The 17,314-nt window shown below is 34.6% G+C and overlaps 1 protein-coding gene across 39 annotated transcripts in view; it reads left to right on the top strand.

Moving 5' to 3' along the window:
* Positions 1-17,314, top strand: part of NAV3 (neuron navigator 3) — a 1,103,979-nt gene that overhangs the window by 899,530 nt on the left and 187,135 nt on the right. For all 39 annotated transcript variants that reach the window (XM_056798500.1, XM_056798493.1, XM_056798499.1 and 36 more), the window contains 2 exons: positions 1,372-1,480; positions 3,993-4,376. In XM_056798500.1, the coding sequence (XP_056654478.1) occupies positions 1,372-1,480; positions 3,993-4,376 (493 nt within the window). The remainder of the gene's footprint in view (positions 1-1,371; positions 1,481-3,992; positions 4,377-17,314) is intronic.

A 17,314-nucleotide genomic window follows, 5' to 3' on the forward strand; every position in this document is an offset into this window, starting at 1 on the left:
ACATTTATGTGTATATTCATGTATAAATATGTGTGTATATATGCACACACACATATATAATATACACAAATACATATACTTTTCCTGAGCTCCAATCTGCTCTCAGATACTTAATAGCTGTGTGACCCTGGGCAAGTCACTGAACTCTGCCTCTGTTTCATAATGTAATGCATGACAAACAAATGAATAAAACAACCAAACAATAACAACAAAAAAGGCTCAAGAAGTCCTGAATAAGAATATCATTCTTTAGCAACTCTAGGCTCTCTTTGTCCACTAGAGTTCTGGGCAATATAAAAGTTATGTAGGTTTGTTTTCCAAAGCCAAGCAGTCCCTGAAGGAAGGGATGAGAAAATTGGTGCTTATGTCTAGGAGAAGCCCAAGAAATGGGTCCATTTTCATGTCAAGCTAGGACCATAAATGAATAGAATACCAAGTCTGGAATCTGGGAGACCCTAGTTCAAATCTAGTCTCAGATAATTACTAGCTGCATCATCCTAGACAAACCACTTAACTTGTCTGCCCTAGTCTCTTTGATCATGGAAGAGGGAGAGTAATAACAATTACTTTCCAGGGTTGTTGTGAGGATGAAATGGCTTAATATTGCTCTTGCACATTGCTGGGCACATAGTAGGTCCTATATAATTTTTTTTAACATTCATGTACTTAGTGTCAGGTAGGTGCCAGGCAATGTGGTTCTTTTTGCCCAAAGGTGATTTCTAAAGTTGGTAAGGAATGGACAGCTCTGTAGCAGAGTGGATGGAGGACCAGGTTTGTAGGCAAAAGGACCTTCATTTAATGTTTTCCTGGGCAAGTCCCTTAACCCAGATTACCTAGTCATTGCCAGTCTTCTTTCTTAGAACTGATATTAAGACAGAAGATAAGGGTTTAAAATAAAATAAACTAACTTACTAAGGAATGCCATCTGATGATAGAGATCCCATTATTTCATTATTGTGCTTTGGGTTAGGTTTTCAAAGACATAATTAAGCCCATATCATTTAAGTTTGGTAAATTATGTTCATAAACATGTTTCTCCTCCATGATAATCATAAGGTCACAGAGTGATCTAAGCATGAAGTTCTAACTGTGTATAATATTTTTGAGATAAAGAGGGTTTCAGAGCTCAAAGGTACTCTTTTGTTACTAGCTGTCTACAAATGAATACCTTTGCTACCTTATTACATTTTATTTCTATTCATGTTTAACATATGGCCCCTGGCTTACAACATCCTGTTGTTTTCATGTGCTTTTCTCTTTACTTAATTTTCACACACAAAAAAGAGCGTATCAAAAGCTAAATGTGTTCATCTGGGAAGGGCATTATGCTATTTGTCAAGATCTTAATTTAATTTAATTTTTTTTTCCTAGGGGAAGATCCAGAAACAAGAAGAATGCGAACGGTGAAAAATATAGCAGATCTAAGACAGAATTTAGAAGAGACAATGTCTAGTCTTCGGGGGACTCAGATAAGCCACAGGTTTTCTTTATTTCTACAGTAATAGGAGCAAACAAAATTTCAATCAAGAACTTAATAAAACTATTTTTTGTTAAAAATGTTGATCTGTAAATAGAGAATAAAAGCAATTTATTTCAACATGCAGAAAAATGATTCCTTTTTGATTCCCAAAAGAAAATAACATGGTTTTCCATCTTTTATTAGCAATAGTCAAAATATTTTGCTATTGGAAGGTGGGAAGGAGCCATTATTTCATTTTTGTGTAGGAACTTTCTCCATTTAATTTAAATTAGGCATATCTTTCATTAGAGTACCTAGATTGTGCAGTGCATAGAGTATTGGGCCAGGAGGCAGGAAGACTAATCCTCCAGAGTGGAAATCTTATCTCAGACACTTCCCAACTAGGTGACTAACTTAATCCTGTTTGTCTCAGTTTCTTATCTATAAAATAAGTTGAATAAGGAAATGACAAACCAGTTCACTATCTTTGTTGAGAAAAATCCAAATTGGGTCACAAAGAGTCAAACAGAACTGAAAGGACTTAAAATCAGCAATATCTTTTTTTTCCCCCGAAATTGTGTATTCCTTATGTCATGGATTTCTTGCACATCATATTTTTCTAACATAAATGATATTTTCTCAGAAAAATACAAACATTTTCATTTAATGCAAGCCAATCTTGATTGTAGCCATTGTGATGGTCAGGCTTTGGACTGGAACAAAATAAGACACTTGAAGTGCTCCTCCAATATTTAATAAAAAGAATTTCACCTAGAAATAACTTGGAAAAGCTGCTCAGGAGTATACAATAGTGATTCAGGGAGACACAGTCTGTCCTATTTTCATATAGAAAGAAATCTTATTAGTTTGTTGTATTTGGGCAGATATGTGATTTATGACTTCCATGGCAGTAAGATGCCTTTTATGTCCAAGGACACTAAGTCCCAGTGGGCTGGCCTTTTTATAAATTAGGTTGGTGGGGAAGCCATGATGGTGACTAACATCTTTGATCTTTAGACCAATCAAGCCTTAGGGATAATTTCCCTGCCTAGCGATAAATAAATAGATAAATAGATAAAACAAAACTTGAGAAAACCCAAGAGAAAAACAGGTTAACTTACATGGTAAGGACCCTAGTGGAAATTTCTCCTTTCATACCAACAAGGCAACTTTCAGTTAAAGACATTTTACTGTCTGCATTTGTCTTGTTAGACTACTTTAGGATAGTAAGAGGAACTTCAAAGAGTGAATTAATATTTTCTTGGGACACTCCTGAGGGAATCTCTGCCCAGAATAAAGGAAATTAATTCATTCCATTCTCTTTTAAAGAAAGAGTAGGACATAATTTAAGAGTGTTATCACTTAAATTATACTAGACTTCAATGCCTTATTATAGAAATATCACATAATAGAGTCATAAACAAGGGTGACTCAATTGAGAGTTCATGAAGTCAACATATAAAATATTCAGCTATTATTACAAGCATGCTAGGCCACTAGATTTGAAGAAGAAATTTTTATTACTTCCCTAGATACAAAATTAGCTACTTACAATGTGGCAAAATGTGATTATCCATGCATTGCAGATTTTCAGAATATATTGGCCAGTCATTACCTACTTCTTTCCAAATTCCTCTAGGAATGTCTCATCCATCTGTTTTCTGGAGAATTTCACCTGTTGCTAGCACCATCTTTAATAAATGTCTTCACTGGTGCTTTACCACAAAAGTCCCAGTAGCATTGGTTGCAGCTAAAGTGAAATTATACAAGTAGTGATATCAACTGTTTAATCATAATCCTGGATTACTATACAGTGTTTGCCCTAGAATAATTCTGATTAAGAGTCACTGAGTGAATAGTCTAGGGACTTAGGGCTTAGGAAGAAAACAAAATAGTTTAATATTGAGTCCAGTAAGGAAGAATAGAATTTCTAGGAAAAGATGGACTTACAATTATTCATCACCTATGTCTTTCTTTCCTGGATTGGACAGTTATATTTGGATTTAAAAAAATTTTAAGTGAGAAACTAAAGTATAATGTTAACTGGGAGTCAGCATCAAATCTCACTTCTGCCCATTACAGCTTTCATGGTCATAGACAAGAACTCAACCACCCTAAGCCAATTTCTTCATGAACATAGTTAAGATGTTGGATAAAATGACCTTTAAGGTTCTTTCCTGCCCCAAATCAATGATGCTATGAATACCATTTAAGTCATATGACAATCAAAAGTATTACAGTGTGTTCTCAGTGATCAAGCAATTGATAAATCTCTTGTCTGAGACATACCAGTCTCAGTTCAGAGGATTGTTTTACTAACTTGTTATCAAGGTGATACATTTTTATTTCAAAGCACTGGTGCCATTTTAGCAAGGAACTACCATCTTCTTTGATGGAGGAAGAGGCCACAAAGCTTCTTTAAGTTGAAGTTACAGCATTGAAAAAGTCATTTCAGTTCCTTTTCCAACTCGAATTGTATTCTTTAACTAGTTCCTTCCCATAACCAACAGTATACTCTTTTTCCTTTTATCAGCACCCTAGAGACAACATTTGATAGCACTGTGACAACTGAAGTCAATGGAAGAAGCATACCAAGCCTGACAAGCCGATCCACACCAGTGACCTGGAGACTGGGTCAAGCTAGTCCTAGACTCCAGGCAGGGGATGCCCCATCCTTGGGAGGTGGATATCCTAGAAGCAGTGCTAGTCGCTTCATCCATACTGACCCCTCCAGGTTCATGTATACCACACCCCTCCGTCGAGCTGCTGTATCTCGCCTTGGAAACATGTCCCAGATTGATATGAATGAGAAAGGAAGCAGTGATCTGGACATGACTTCAGAAGTAGATGTTGGTGGTTACATGAGTGACGGGGACATCCTTGGGAAAAGTCTCAGAAGTGATGATATCAATAGTGGGTAAGTCACATTGATCCCAATTGAGAAAACCTTGCAAAACTTTGCTTAGAGAAGTATCTCAGTAAGACTAATTGAATATAAAAGGATAATGAATTCTGACTCACGTAATAGGTATAGAGATGAGAACCCTTTGGTAGCTGCAGTACGATTTGGTGAAAAGATTTGAATTTGTAGCAAGAGAACCTTGGATCAAACCCTAGCTATTCCATAACTATTTGCAAAATGAAGAAAATGAGATAAGTGAACTCTCTTGTCCTTTCTATCTCTAAATCTATGTTCCCACAACCCTATATGTTTGAGCTTTACTGATAACTCATGAAAAAGATTATATTAAAGACTAGTAAAATTTCTGTGCATTTTAGGATCTGTGCTAATTTATATTAGTTAAACTATAAGCTTTAATTCTTCACACCCCCATCCTATCACCCATGTTCTTTTTGTGTTTTAGTGACAGATTTTTATAGTGAAGGATGTGGGAAGGTGACAGGAGGAGTTGTTGAGCTGCCTGATTTCTTCTTTGTTGGCATGTCAGAAGCTGTCTATCATTGCCTTGTGCAACAGATACTTTGGAGAATTCTTCAATTAGGAACCTCAAATTTGACTTGAAGGAAGTTCCTTTGAGATTAGAATGTGTCAGTCTATTTATTCTCTCCTGATGTTGATGCATTTTGCTTCTCATTACCTTCTCCCCCATTGTTTAACTGTTAAACTTTTGTTCAAACAAGATTGTAGAATGTTCCAGTATAGCATACAAGTCAGAAATATTTTTGAGTCAGAGGTTGAGGCTCAGTTAACCATGAATTTAAGTATAGCAGAAAAGCTGGAGGCAGGACATTCCCTGCCAGCATCATAGTTCAACATTCCCCACAGAATTTTCATGAGTTGCCCTGATCCTAAGCAGCATTCTCATTCTGAGTGAAGTTAAATTACTTCTCCAACATCACATAAGTGGTAATGGATGAAGGTGGGATTTGAACTCAGGTTTTCTGAACTAGGTGGTTGATAGTATATTCTGGATATGAACTGGATTAGAGAAACCAAATAGAAAGAATCAAGAAGCCTTGAATATTATTACATAGTGAAAGAGTACAATTTATCAACTCAGAGACTCTGGGTTCAAGTACCTTATTGGCCATTGACTTCTTATGGCCACACCTGAGTAAATATTCCTTTCTAAATAATATTTAATGTTGTATTTTTCTCTCAATTAATAATCTTGAGAAGGAAGGAAACTAGTTGGAGTTCAAGTCATATGCATTAAAAAAATTCTAGTCCTTTGCCTCTCAGGAGTATTCCTAGAACTCAGAGTGGAGGAAGCAGGAAGGAGTCATAGAAGGTAGGAGCTCTCTTGCTCTAGGGACCTGACAACAATGATATAGGAGAAGTCTGCTTTAAAGCTTTTATGGGCCACCTGAGTGTATATATAGAATAAATGCATGCAGCTAGGGAAGAAGTATGTTGGGAGTGGAGAATCAGTAGAGGTTTTATATAAAAAGCAATGCTTGAGCTGAGTTTAGAACTACATGAGAGATTCCATCGAGCAATATAAATATGATATTGTGCATATTCCCTCTCTCTCCTCATATCTTACAGGATTTTATATTCTTCTTATATTCTTATAGCCTAATTTGTACAATTATTATCTCTAGGCTCCTTCAGGTCAAAGAGAATATTGTATATATTTCTATTTCTTATAATTAAGGTAGGCACTTAATTTAGAGATTATTTGAATGTATATAATATATAATATATATATATATATAATCTTATACAGATATTTAAATCCCCAAACTATATATTTTAGAAGGCAGGAAAATGTACTTTGTAACTTTCTATATATAAAGGAGAATATTTTTTAAAATAGTCAATGAAAGAAATACTGAAATTTTCCTTTTCACTTTTAATCCCTTAAAATTTTCCCTTCCTCATCATTCTTTTATAATTAATCACCAGCATTAGTAGATCAATATCTTTGATTTTTTTTTCTGAAATTCTACATTTTTAGGGGGGGAAAGGTATCAAAATAAACAAAACATAATTAATGCACTGTCCAGAGTGGCAATATCTGTATGGATACCATAAGACATATAAGTCACATGTTTGTCAAAAAAATATTTAGTAAGTACTATGCTTTGTACCAGGCATTGTTCTCTGCATGAGGTTACAAAAAGAGACAAAAGAGAGTCTTTGCTCTCCAGGAACTCAGAATCTATTGGATTATATGACTTTCCTAATATTTAGAGAGCCAGTGTTGTATATAAATTTTTCTACTATTTTGGTGTAAAGTACATTCAGGTTACAGGAATGGCCTCATAATGAGCCAAAGAGGAAAAGACATACTCAGAAAGGATATGGCCAATCTCTGGTGAAGTGTGGTTGGGACTTGGAAGATGGAAGAAGATACAGGATGTACTGCTCTAATTTATTGCTTGCCAGTTTTTTTCATTGTGTCATCACTGGCAACATGAGAAGGCGACCTGATGTCTCAGGCCTAGGATTAAGAAAATGGAAAGAAAAAGTTAGAGACTTCTCATAATACATTAATGGTATTTTCATCAAATAAGAAAATGAGACATGGAAAAGTCTGGGCTCCAATTCACAAAACACATATACTGACACATTAAAGGTTGTTTTTGTTCAGTTTCTAAAATTACATTTTACCTTTCAAAGGACAAAAGCACATAGAAATATCTTTTAAAAACCTAGTTTTGTTTTATTTTTTGATTTACTTAACTTCTCTCCATCTGTTTTTTTATTTTGATTTTATGAGTTCATCAATGTGAATAACCCTAACTTGAGAACCCCAACTTGACCAGTGCAGATTTTGCCAGTTCAGATTCCAGATTGCCTTAATGGTTTTGCAATTTTTAGACTTAAAATTGTTGCAAGCAGACACCAAAAGATTGAATGAGCTGTCCAAGATCATAGTGCTGATGTATTTCAGAGACTGAACTCAAACCCAGATCTTTCTAGCTTTGTGGACAGTGCTTTAGCCAAGAAAATATGCTCCCTTTCCTACTCAGTAAGAAGGAGTAAATGAATTGCCTCAATTTTCCCATGCCTTTTAGCTGGACCATAAAAAATTAGGTGATAAGTATTGAGAATTCAGAATTTTTGAAGCATGCAGAGGCTTATCTCATTCTCTCTTTTTAATTACTTTACATGCTTGGGGAGGAACTCTGTCAGTGTTTAGGAATTAGCTTGGGAAAGGCCTATAAAACCTTTGTGGAAAGATGGCTATTTATAGAAGAAAATAAATCACTAGAAAATTGGTGACAAAAATTACCTATGGGATAAAATGGGAAGTAATCTAAAGGAACTACGGCGATTAGCAGCATAGCTGAAAACATAGTGGAAAATTTCACTTTGTCCTGGATCCTAATCATTAAAACATTTTTTAAAGTCTTTAATTAATATATTCAAATCAACATTTATTTTTATAGGGTCAGTGTGGTTTGAAGGTAGGAAAATGTGGAACTCAAACCTAAGTTCTGACACATCCTTCTCATGTGATCTTGGGCAAGTGAATTAGACACTTAAACCCTAGGGGGCCTTTCCAAGACTGGGAGTTAAAGAAAAATTTATAACATACACTAACAAAGGGAATATCCTCACTTGGAGTTCCTTATAGCAGTAAAACCACAGGCTCAGTTCCTATCCCAGATCTTTTTTTATTATGTACCTACTATGTGCAATCTACTGTGCTACAACAGTGACTGGAGCATTCTTTATTCCCAAGTATAACCACTTCTAAACAATCTAGACTGTCCTAAATGAGTGGAGACTTCTTGGAGTAGCAGTAGCATATTTTTATTGCCATAACTTCAACATGCCATCAATACATCTTACCAAATGTGTCAAATATTACCTCCTTAATGGGTTTGAACCATCATAAGTGAACCTGGCAGTTCTAATTGAATCCCATTATCTACTTCTTACACTCAGAAAGCTAGATGGTGTGAATACAGTGTTGAACTAGGAGATCAGAAAAACCTGAATTTAGATCCTATCTCAGACATTTACTTAGCTATTTGCCCCCTGGGAAAGTCACCTTAAAAAAAAAATCTGTCTGCCTCAGTTTCCTCATTTGTAAAATAGCATCATAATAATAATAGCCTCATAGAGTTGTAGGGATGAAATGAGTTAATATTTGTAAACTGCTTTATAAAACTTTAATGTGTTATATACAGGCTAGTTATTATTACTAAACATACATATGTAATTTTTGATGATATATTTATACTCTTTTCTATTTCTACATCTATTTGTATGGAATGGCACCTTATATAAGTTGGAAATATTTCTTAATTTTATCCTCATGCCTGTCAATCACCCAATCAATAAACCTTAACTAGAAGAATTTTTTTTTGTATTACAGTAACAGAGTATGCAGCTTCTACTGCTTAGAGAGACTGAGGCAGCTATATCAAATCAGACATCCATTCCTTTTACAAAAATGGTTGAGAATTTCCACCTTACCAGGGAATATATCTAGTACATAATGAATTTCCCTTAAAAATTAATCCCACATGATGTCTCTCGTTGTTTCTGTTAATTGGGAGAGGGAGAAGTGAAACTGCAAAAATATCTCCAGGAAATATTGCCAGGAAATCTAAAGACCTGCCAAGAAGCTGAATTCCTTAAGTGCATGGGAGTCCTCATTACTTGTCATCCAGAGGATATAGGCAAATTTGGGAAAAGATGGTTTATTGTGATGTATAAGGAATGGATTTACATTCTTGGATTAGACCTGAAGATATAAAAATGATGCACTCAGCCCAGGAAAGAGAAGACTTTACAGTATCTAGCAAAAATGCATATTCTATTAGCAATTAACTGTGCCAATGACTATATCATGGAAAGTAACTGGCATGGCATAGGAAGCCAAATACTCATGGAAAAGTTCAGTGATTCACTTATCAAGTGGCTAACAGGACAGAAAAGGAAAGTGACAAAAGCTGGAAGGGATGTGCAAAAAGTGAGACACTGACTCACTGTTGGGGCAGCTATGACTAGTCCAGTAATTTGAGAGACAATTTGGAACTAGTCCAAAGAGTAATAAACTGTATATACCCTTTGACCCAGCTATAGCACTACTTGGTCTGTATCCCAAAGATATCAAAGAAAGGAGAAAAGGAAGTATTTGTGCAAACATTATATAGCAGCTCTTTTTGTAGTGACTAAGAATTGGAAAATAACGCCATCCATTGGAGAATGGCTGAACAACTTGTTGAATAATTATTACATAATACTATTGTGTTATAAGAAATAAGGAGTTTCAAAAAAAAAAAAGCCAAGAAAGACATTTGGGTTCATGCAATGTGAAACGAGCAGAGCCAGGAGAACACTGTATACAATAATAGCAAGAGTGTAAGAATAATCAACTGTGAAAGACAGCTACTCTGATCAGGAAAATGATGCGAGACAATTCTGAAGGACCTATGACAAAAAGTGCTATCTCCCTTCTGGGTGACAATTTATGAACTCTGAGTTCAGATTGAAGCAAACTTCTTTCACCTTCTTTTTCTTGAGATTTGTGTATGTATGTGTCTGTATGTGTGCTTGCAATATGTCTCATAGGGAGATATGTTTTGCATGATTTCACAGATAAAATTAATATCTTATTGTCTACCTTCTCAAGGATAAGAGAGGGAGAGAATTTGGAACACAGTTTAAAAAATGAATAATAATGTTTTATATGCACTAGAGGAATATTTGAAATTAAAAATATCTATTTCAAAAAAGGGGGGCGAGTCCAATGATGGACTGGAAAAAAATTCAAAATCAGAAACAAAATAAAACTGGTGACCTCAAAGTCTACACATGAATGAGGGCAACATGTTTTAAATCAAGAAGTAGAGAGCTTAGCTGAAAGACATTCATTTAACCCGTAAGTCTTACATTAACCCCATAGACTTACATTAGAGAAATGTGACTTAGAAATGAAATATAGAAAAAAAAATTGTGCATGTTATACCAAAGAGACAGGTTAGAGAAAAAGTTCAGTAAAATAAAATTGCCTGTACTAGAAGGACTGGAATTTAAGAATACTTGTAAGGACCATGGGACAGAAATCAAGAAAACCCAAGTTCAAATCTGGCTTCATATACTTATTACTTTTGTGACCTTTGTTTATCTTTATCCATTGGAGAAGAAAATGTCAAATTATTCCAGTATCTTTACAAAGAAAATCATATGGACAGTATGTTCACAAACAATTGGACGTAACTGAATAATTAAACAACAGCAAGAAATATTCTGACAATGAATTATTTCTTAATATTTATGTTTGATGGACCCCTTTGATCATCTGGTGAAGCTTTGCAATCTTTCTCAAAATAATTATTTAAGTGCATAAAATAAAATACATAGGATCACAGAGGAAACCAATTATATTGTAATTCAATTATTAAGCTAATAAAAATATTCATGGAGCACATGTTAAGAACTCCAATCTTTTCCTTTTACAGATTAAGTCACACAGGCAAAAATCGGGAAAGCCTACATCCAATCCCACATCCTTGGTTTATGCTTCTTCATTCTTCATTTGTCATGAAAAATTTATCCGTAGGGATGTCAAGTACACTGGTAGCTATAAGGCTTACTGGATAGAGAGCCCAGCCTGGAGTCAGGAAGACTCAACTTTCTGAGTTCCACTCTGTCCTCAGACACTTCCTGGCTGTGTGACCCTGGGCAGGTCACTTTACCCCTATTTGCCTCAGTTTCCTCAACTGTAAAATGAGCTCGAGAAGGAAATCATAAACTAGTCCAATATCTTTGCCAGGAAAATCCCGAATGGGGTCACAGTGTGAGACTTGATTGAAATGCCTCAACAATAACAATACAGTTTATAACCTCACTCTCCCAGTGGATGTATGAATGTCTTAATTTCACTCCAATAGAATGGAAGCTCCTGGCAGGCAGAAACTGTTTTTGCTTTGCTTTTTAAGTCTTTGTATCCCTTGTGCCCTTAGTAAGCTCTTAAAGGCTTGCCAAATTGAAAGGGTTGGCCTGTGGCTGCAGTTGATTGCCAGGTGTGGCCACTTCTTTGATTTCAGTTATTCTAGCAGGGACTGAAGGCTTTATAAACATAGGGCTTGTATGAAATGCTCCATACATACTACTTAAATACCCTTGGACTTTGCCCAAGTGTACTCCAAACTCAGTGAGGTGGAATCACTGACTATCAAACATTTTCTGTCTGCAAATATGTCGACCCACAAAAATTTTTTGCCCTTGGAAACAATTTTCTTTTCTCATTTCTCTGTGTAGGAAAGCCAAAAACAAATTGTGACCAAAACCTGCAAAAGGGTGATTTTTTTTTTCCCCCGAGACACACTCAGAGTCCAAAATCTCATCTAGAGAAAAGCACTAATATAAACCTACAGGTGGAAATGATTCCTTTTTCTCTGTTCTGGAAAGCTTCTGGTTGGTTCTATCTGGAGCTGCTTTGGGGGGTCTTGAAAGGAATTAGCACCTCCCCAGTATTGATGAAGAGAAACGTTAATGTGAGGACTGGATTTCAGAAGATTCAGAGCTGAAAGACATTGGGTTTCAAATCCCTCACATTTTATAGGTGAGGAAATTCAGTCCAGATCACTTAGATGATTTGCCAAAGGTCATTTGGGAAAAAGTACAGGCTTAGAATAAAATGATTCTTCAATGACTGAAGAGTTGTGTGATACTGGGCAAGTTACCTACTTCTTTTCAGCTTCAGTTACTCAATTATAAAATGAGGATGGGGTTAGGGGAGTTGTTTGTACTTATGGGAACAGATTGGGAATAAGTTCCTGGAAGAAAAACCATTGACCAGGATTTTTTTGGTAGGAGGTTTTGGTCGGGTTTCAAAGATTAAGATTTATACCTCTCTAATATTTGACTTTTGAATATATATTTTTAGGAATCCAAAAATTAAGAATATATTAGTGATTAGATGATTTCTCAAATATTTGTACTTCTCTAATGCTTTTCTTTTCAATTCTTTGTTAATAAGCATTTGTGCTATAATAAATAAACTTACATTTGTACAGAGATAAAAATCTTTTTTAAGCTCAAAGAAAACATTTTTATTGTATTGTTTGTAGTTTATTTGTCATTGGGAGCTGGGACAAAATCATTCACAAAAATAAAAGCATTAAAACCTAAAAAAAATGTTTCAATTGTGTCAAACCCTTCATGATCCCATTTGGGATTTTCTTGGCAAAAATACTGGAATAGTTTGGTATTTCCTTCCACAGCTTATTTTACAGAGGAGGAAATGGAGGAAAACTGGGTTAAGTGACTTCCCCAATGTCACTAATAAATTTCTGAGGCCAAGTTTAAACTCAAGAAGATGAGTTTTCCTGACTCCAGGCCTAACACTATCTACTTGTGGCAGTAAACTGCCCTTTTTTATTATGTTAATAAAAAATATTGATCTTTGATGTGAATTGTCCCAAAACATGCCATATATTTGAAATGATTCATTTATAACTTCAGTTATTCTCCTGAGAACAATGCCATGTTTTTCCCCCGAGTTCTGCTTATCATACTTATTGCAAAAACTGGAATTTTCTCCATACTCTCTTCATTATTTCAAACTATTTCTCCTGGCTAAATATCCCAACCCCCTTTGCTATACTTTGTCTGGTACTTTGGAAATTCAGACATGCTTTTGGGGAATCACATTTCTCTTCTCCGTAAGTCTTTTGGAAAAAATCCCTTGACAGGGAGAGTGAACAGATTGTAGCATAATTTTTCACAAGAAAAGATATATCACATGCTTTTAGATGTTTGAGCCTACATTGAAGGAATGAGAATGAAGGAAGGATCCCGACAGAGTACTATAAATCGAGATTGTGACATTATTTTGGGGGCATGTACTGTGCATGACTTCTACAAAGAGACATTGTGCTCTAGCATAAAAACATTTCATCACTTTCCAGTTATTTTCCATACTTGGGGCTTTAGAATTAGAAATGACAATCAAATATACCTCTTCTAGTGTTTTTACAGTTAGTCCAATTATAATTTAGCTTATTTCTTAGTATATGGAAAATGGAATTTTAAAGAAAAATCTGATAGTTTTAAATTTTAATTTTTTACAAAAATATTTACTATTTCATTTTATTCTGGTTTCATTTTCACTTCTTTTAAATTCACTTAGAATCAAAGATTTATTGAGAGAATATATATATATATATATATATTATTTCTCTTTGCTATCTCAAATTCTCTTTTAATTCTTCAGCCTTGTCATTAAGGAATCAGTGTTCTTGTTGAACTATTGTTCACGTTGACTATTGTTGAACTGTATGACTGTAACAGTAAGAGCTATCCACAAAGTAGAATTACTGAACTTAGAGGACCCTCTTAATGAATGTCTTCAAAGAAAGGCCATTTTGTAGGATATTTTTAGAAAGAAAAATCCATAGTGCTTAATGAAAAACTGGATGTATGTAGGAGATAAATGAAAAAAGAAGAAATAAGCTCCCACAATTACCCAGCAGCAAATCTCTTTGCTTTTTTTCCCCCTTTGGTATGTATTTATTAAGTGCCTACTATATGCCAGGCACTGTGCCAGGTGTTGGTGATTCAAAGACAAAAATGATAGCCTCTTTCCCCAAGAGCTTACACTCTAATGAGAGACTATATGTGCCTATAACTATAAACTAAATAGATCTAAGGTAATTGGGAGGAGGTTACTAACAGCTAGGGAAATCAGGACAAATCTCTTCTTGGAATTCATGTTTAAACTGAGATTTTCAGAAGCCTGGACCCTCTAAGAAGCAGAAGGGAGCAAGGAGTGCATGTCAGTCATGGGAGAGAGCCTAGGTAAAATCGTAAAGATGGAAGATCAATTTTTATCTCTGTGTGTATGTGTGTGTGTGTGTGTGTGTGTGTGTGTGTGTGTGATAAAAGTGGTGTAGTGGGTGAATAGAATTTATGTACCATAACCTAGAATGATACATTGTAAAACATCTTTTAAATACCAAATAAAAAACTTTGTATTTAATCCTAGAGGCAATGGGGACCAATTAAAACTTCTTGAGAAGAATGAAGTGGCTAGACCTTTGATTTAGGAAGATTATTTTAGTAGCTACTAGTAAGATGAATTGCAGAGGGACGACCCTTGAGAAAAGATGATCAAAAAGGAGATTATTGTGATTTTTCACTTGAAAATAATGAGGAAAATAACTAGGATGATGAACCTGGGAATGGGCAAAGGTAGGCTAGTGATACTTAGGGATATAGGAATTATGAAGGAAACATTTCTGTGGCAAATAAAAATGTTAATGAGACTGGCAGGATGGTAGTTCAGCATGCTTCTGAATCCTAGTGTGATAAACATTACATATTAAGCATATGTATATACACATGCACACATATATGCTTATGTGTATAATCTTAATCCTGGTTCTTTAGCATGTAAAAATGAGAGAATGTCACCATGATTGGAGTTCTTTGAATAAATAATTTCTAGTTTCCTCATTTTGAGCATGGTTAAATGTAAGGTATCCTCAGAGGTGTGACTGTCTTAGAAAACTAGTCTCTAATATGCAAATGAGAATTTGGCTGATATTGTAAGTAAAATTAATCCTTAGGAATCCTTACTGATGACTAATTCAGAGAGCTTTTGTTAAACAGTACACGAGGTTTTCAGAGATTGTTTGCATTCATGAAACTCAGGCTTAGGAAAAAAATTACAATTAACAATTGTCAGTGGATTCTCTCTCATTTGACCCTTCCTCATGTTTGATCTCTGCTTTCAGCATATCTTCCTCTAAATGTCCTATTATCTGATAAAATGAATCATAGAGAAGTCAGCACGTCCCAAAGTCTTCTCTTAGTTCGATTTCCTCTATTACCATGGTTGGTGAATCCTTGTAAAATTAATTACAAAATGCAAAGTTTCCTTTCACTTTCCTTCCTTTTCCTATTTCTTATTCCCCTTTCCCTTTCTCTGTTTTCTGGGATAGAGACATCTTCATAATTATGTAGAACTTAGCTTCTGCTTATTTTTCTTTTCACTTACATGATTGGATTCATTTTGTGTACTGTTCTCCAGGTTCTCTGTATTTCATTTTGAATCATTTCATACAAACCTTATCGTGTTTCTATGAATTCCTATCATTTATCATCTCAACATCCTTCGTAAGGATCTTCACTGAGAGACAACAAGGTATAGCGGAAAGAAAACTGGAATCAGAGAACCCAAATTGATGTGAATTCTCTTATCCAAATAAACTCTCTGGGCTATGATTTCCTCTTCTAGGTCACCTGTTGGTGCAGCATAGCAAATGGACATATAAGTTTCTGGTTTTTAGGATATGGTATCTTAACTGCCAGGATGATTCATGTGTTGGTAAGCCAAGTAGGCTTTTTCTTTTAGGATGACTTATTTCTGGGCTTGTAGATATTATCAAACTCTGCAATGAAATCCTGTTGCTGGGACTCGAGTGAATCTTCTGACCTTTCAAAATCCTAAGGTCATAGCTATATCTTTTATTTATCACATGCTCATTTACCTAAGAGGAGACACACACACACACACACACACACACACACACACACACACACAGATGCTTTAACCATAGAATGAGAATATAACATGTAAGAAGATTTTCTTGCTTTACTACAAAAGGTCTTTCCTTTTCTAATTAATTAAATCATAAAAATTCCATTCCAATTTTAACAGACCTATTAAATTTCCCTTCAATGTCCACCTCGCTTCATATTTTAGCACTTAAAAATAGATTAGTAAATATTTATTGAATAAATGGAAGAGCAATGTTTACTGTTATAGATAAATCATTTTGCTTCACTAAACTCCAGTGTCTTCATCTGCAAAGTGGAGATAACAGTACCTCCTGATCTACTTCATAAGGTTGCCATGAAGAAAACACTATTTGAACCATAAAGAGATTCATCATTGTGAATAATTCTTCTTTAAACTTTACACGTTGAGTGAAGTTCTAATGCTTTCAATTAGTCAAAATTTTGTTACTGATAAAAAAGTGATTAATTATAAAAGTGATAAAAATACAAAGATGACTTTGGTAGTAGTAATTTTTTTCCTATGAGACAGCAAAGTGAAACAGCTGGTTCCTCCTAATTTTCATAAAGAACAGTGAACTAAATGTTGAAAGCCTATAAAGAAGCTCATTAACTCTCCCAGGTCAAGGATTTCCTCAAAAAGCTGCATAGATGAACAAAGAATGAAGGCTCCTCAATTTTTTTGTCCTGTAAATAAACTCAGCATTGAATAGATTTAAGTAGAATCAAACTAATTGAACAATTCATTGTCTTTTTATTAAAACAATTTCTTGGGACATTTCAATCTCTTTTTCCATAAGCAACCCCTGGAATATGCAGTTTTCCTTAATAAAAACAGTTAAGTAAACCACCTAACATGATTATGACTGACAGCAAATTTAGCATTCTGCATTTATGATTTCTCATTTATAAAAGAGAAAGAACAAAAGGGCTTTTAAACATGAATTATCACTTATAAACAATACTGACCACTGTATTTGATTCAAATTTTCTTCCCTTTTTACTGTATTTCAATTTTTGAAGTTATTATATATACCATCCTTTTTGTTATACTTTATTTCCAAAGTATCTGTTCATAACAAAATGTTTCCATACTTTTACAACTATAATTGGGGTTCCTGAGAATACCTTAGTGCATATGGAACTTTTCTTTACATTATTGACATCTGTAGGATAAAAAGTAGTAATATTGGATTAAAATTATGTAAAATTTAATAATTTTCTTTTTGTAAATACAAGTTGTTTTTGAGAGTGGATGGACTAATTCACCTCTATACAAATGATATGTGTATATATATATATATATATATATATTTGTGTTTCTAAAATCCCTAAAACATTATTTATAATTTTCACCTCTCATGCCAATTTGATGCGTATGAGCTGATCAATGCTATTTTTCC

The sequence above is a fragment of the Monodelphis domestica genome, chromosome 5 (genome assembly GCF_027887165.1).
Source record: "Monodelphis domestica isolate mMonDom1 chromosome 5, mMonDom1.pri, whole genome shotgun sequence".
Taxonomy (NCBI): domain Eukaryota; kingdom Metazoa; phylum Chordata; class Mammalia; order Didelphimorphia; family Didelphidae; genus Monodelphis; species Monodelphis domestica.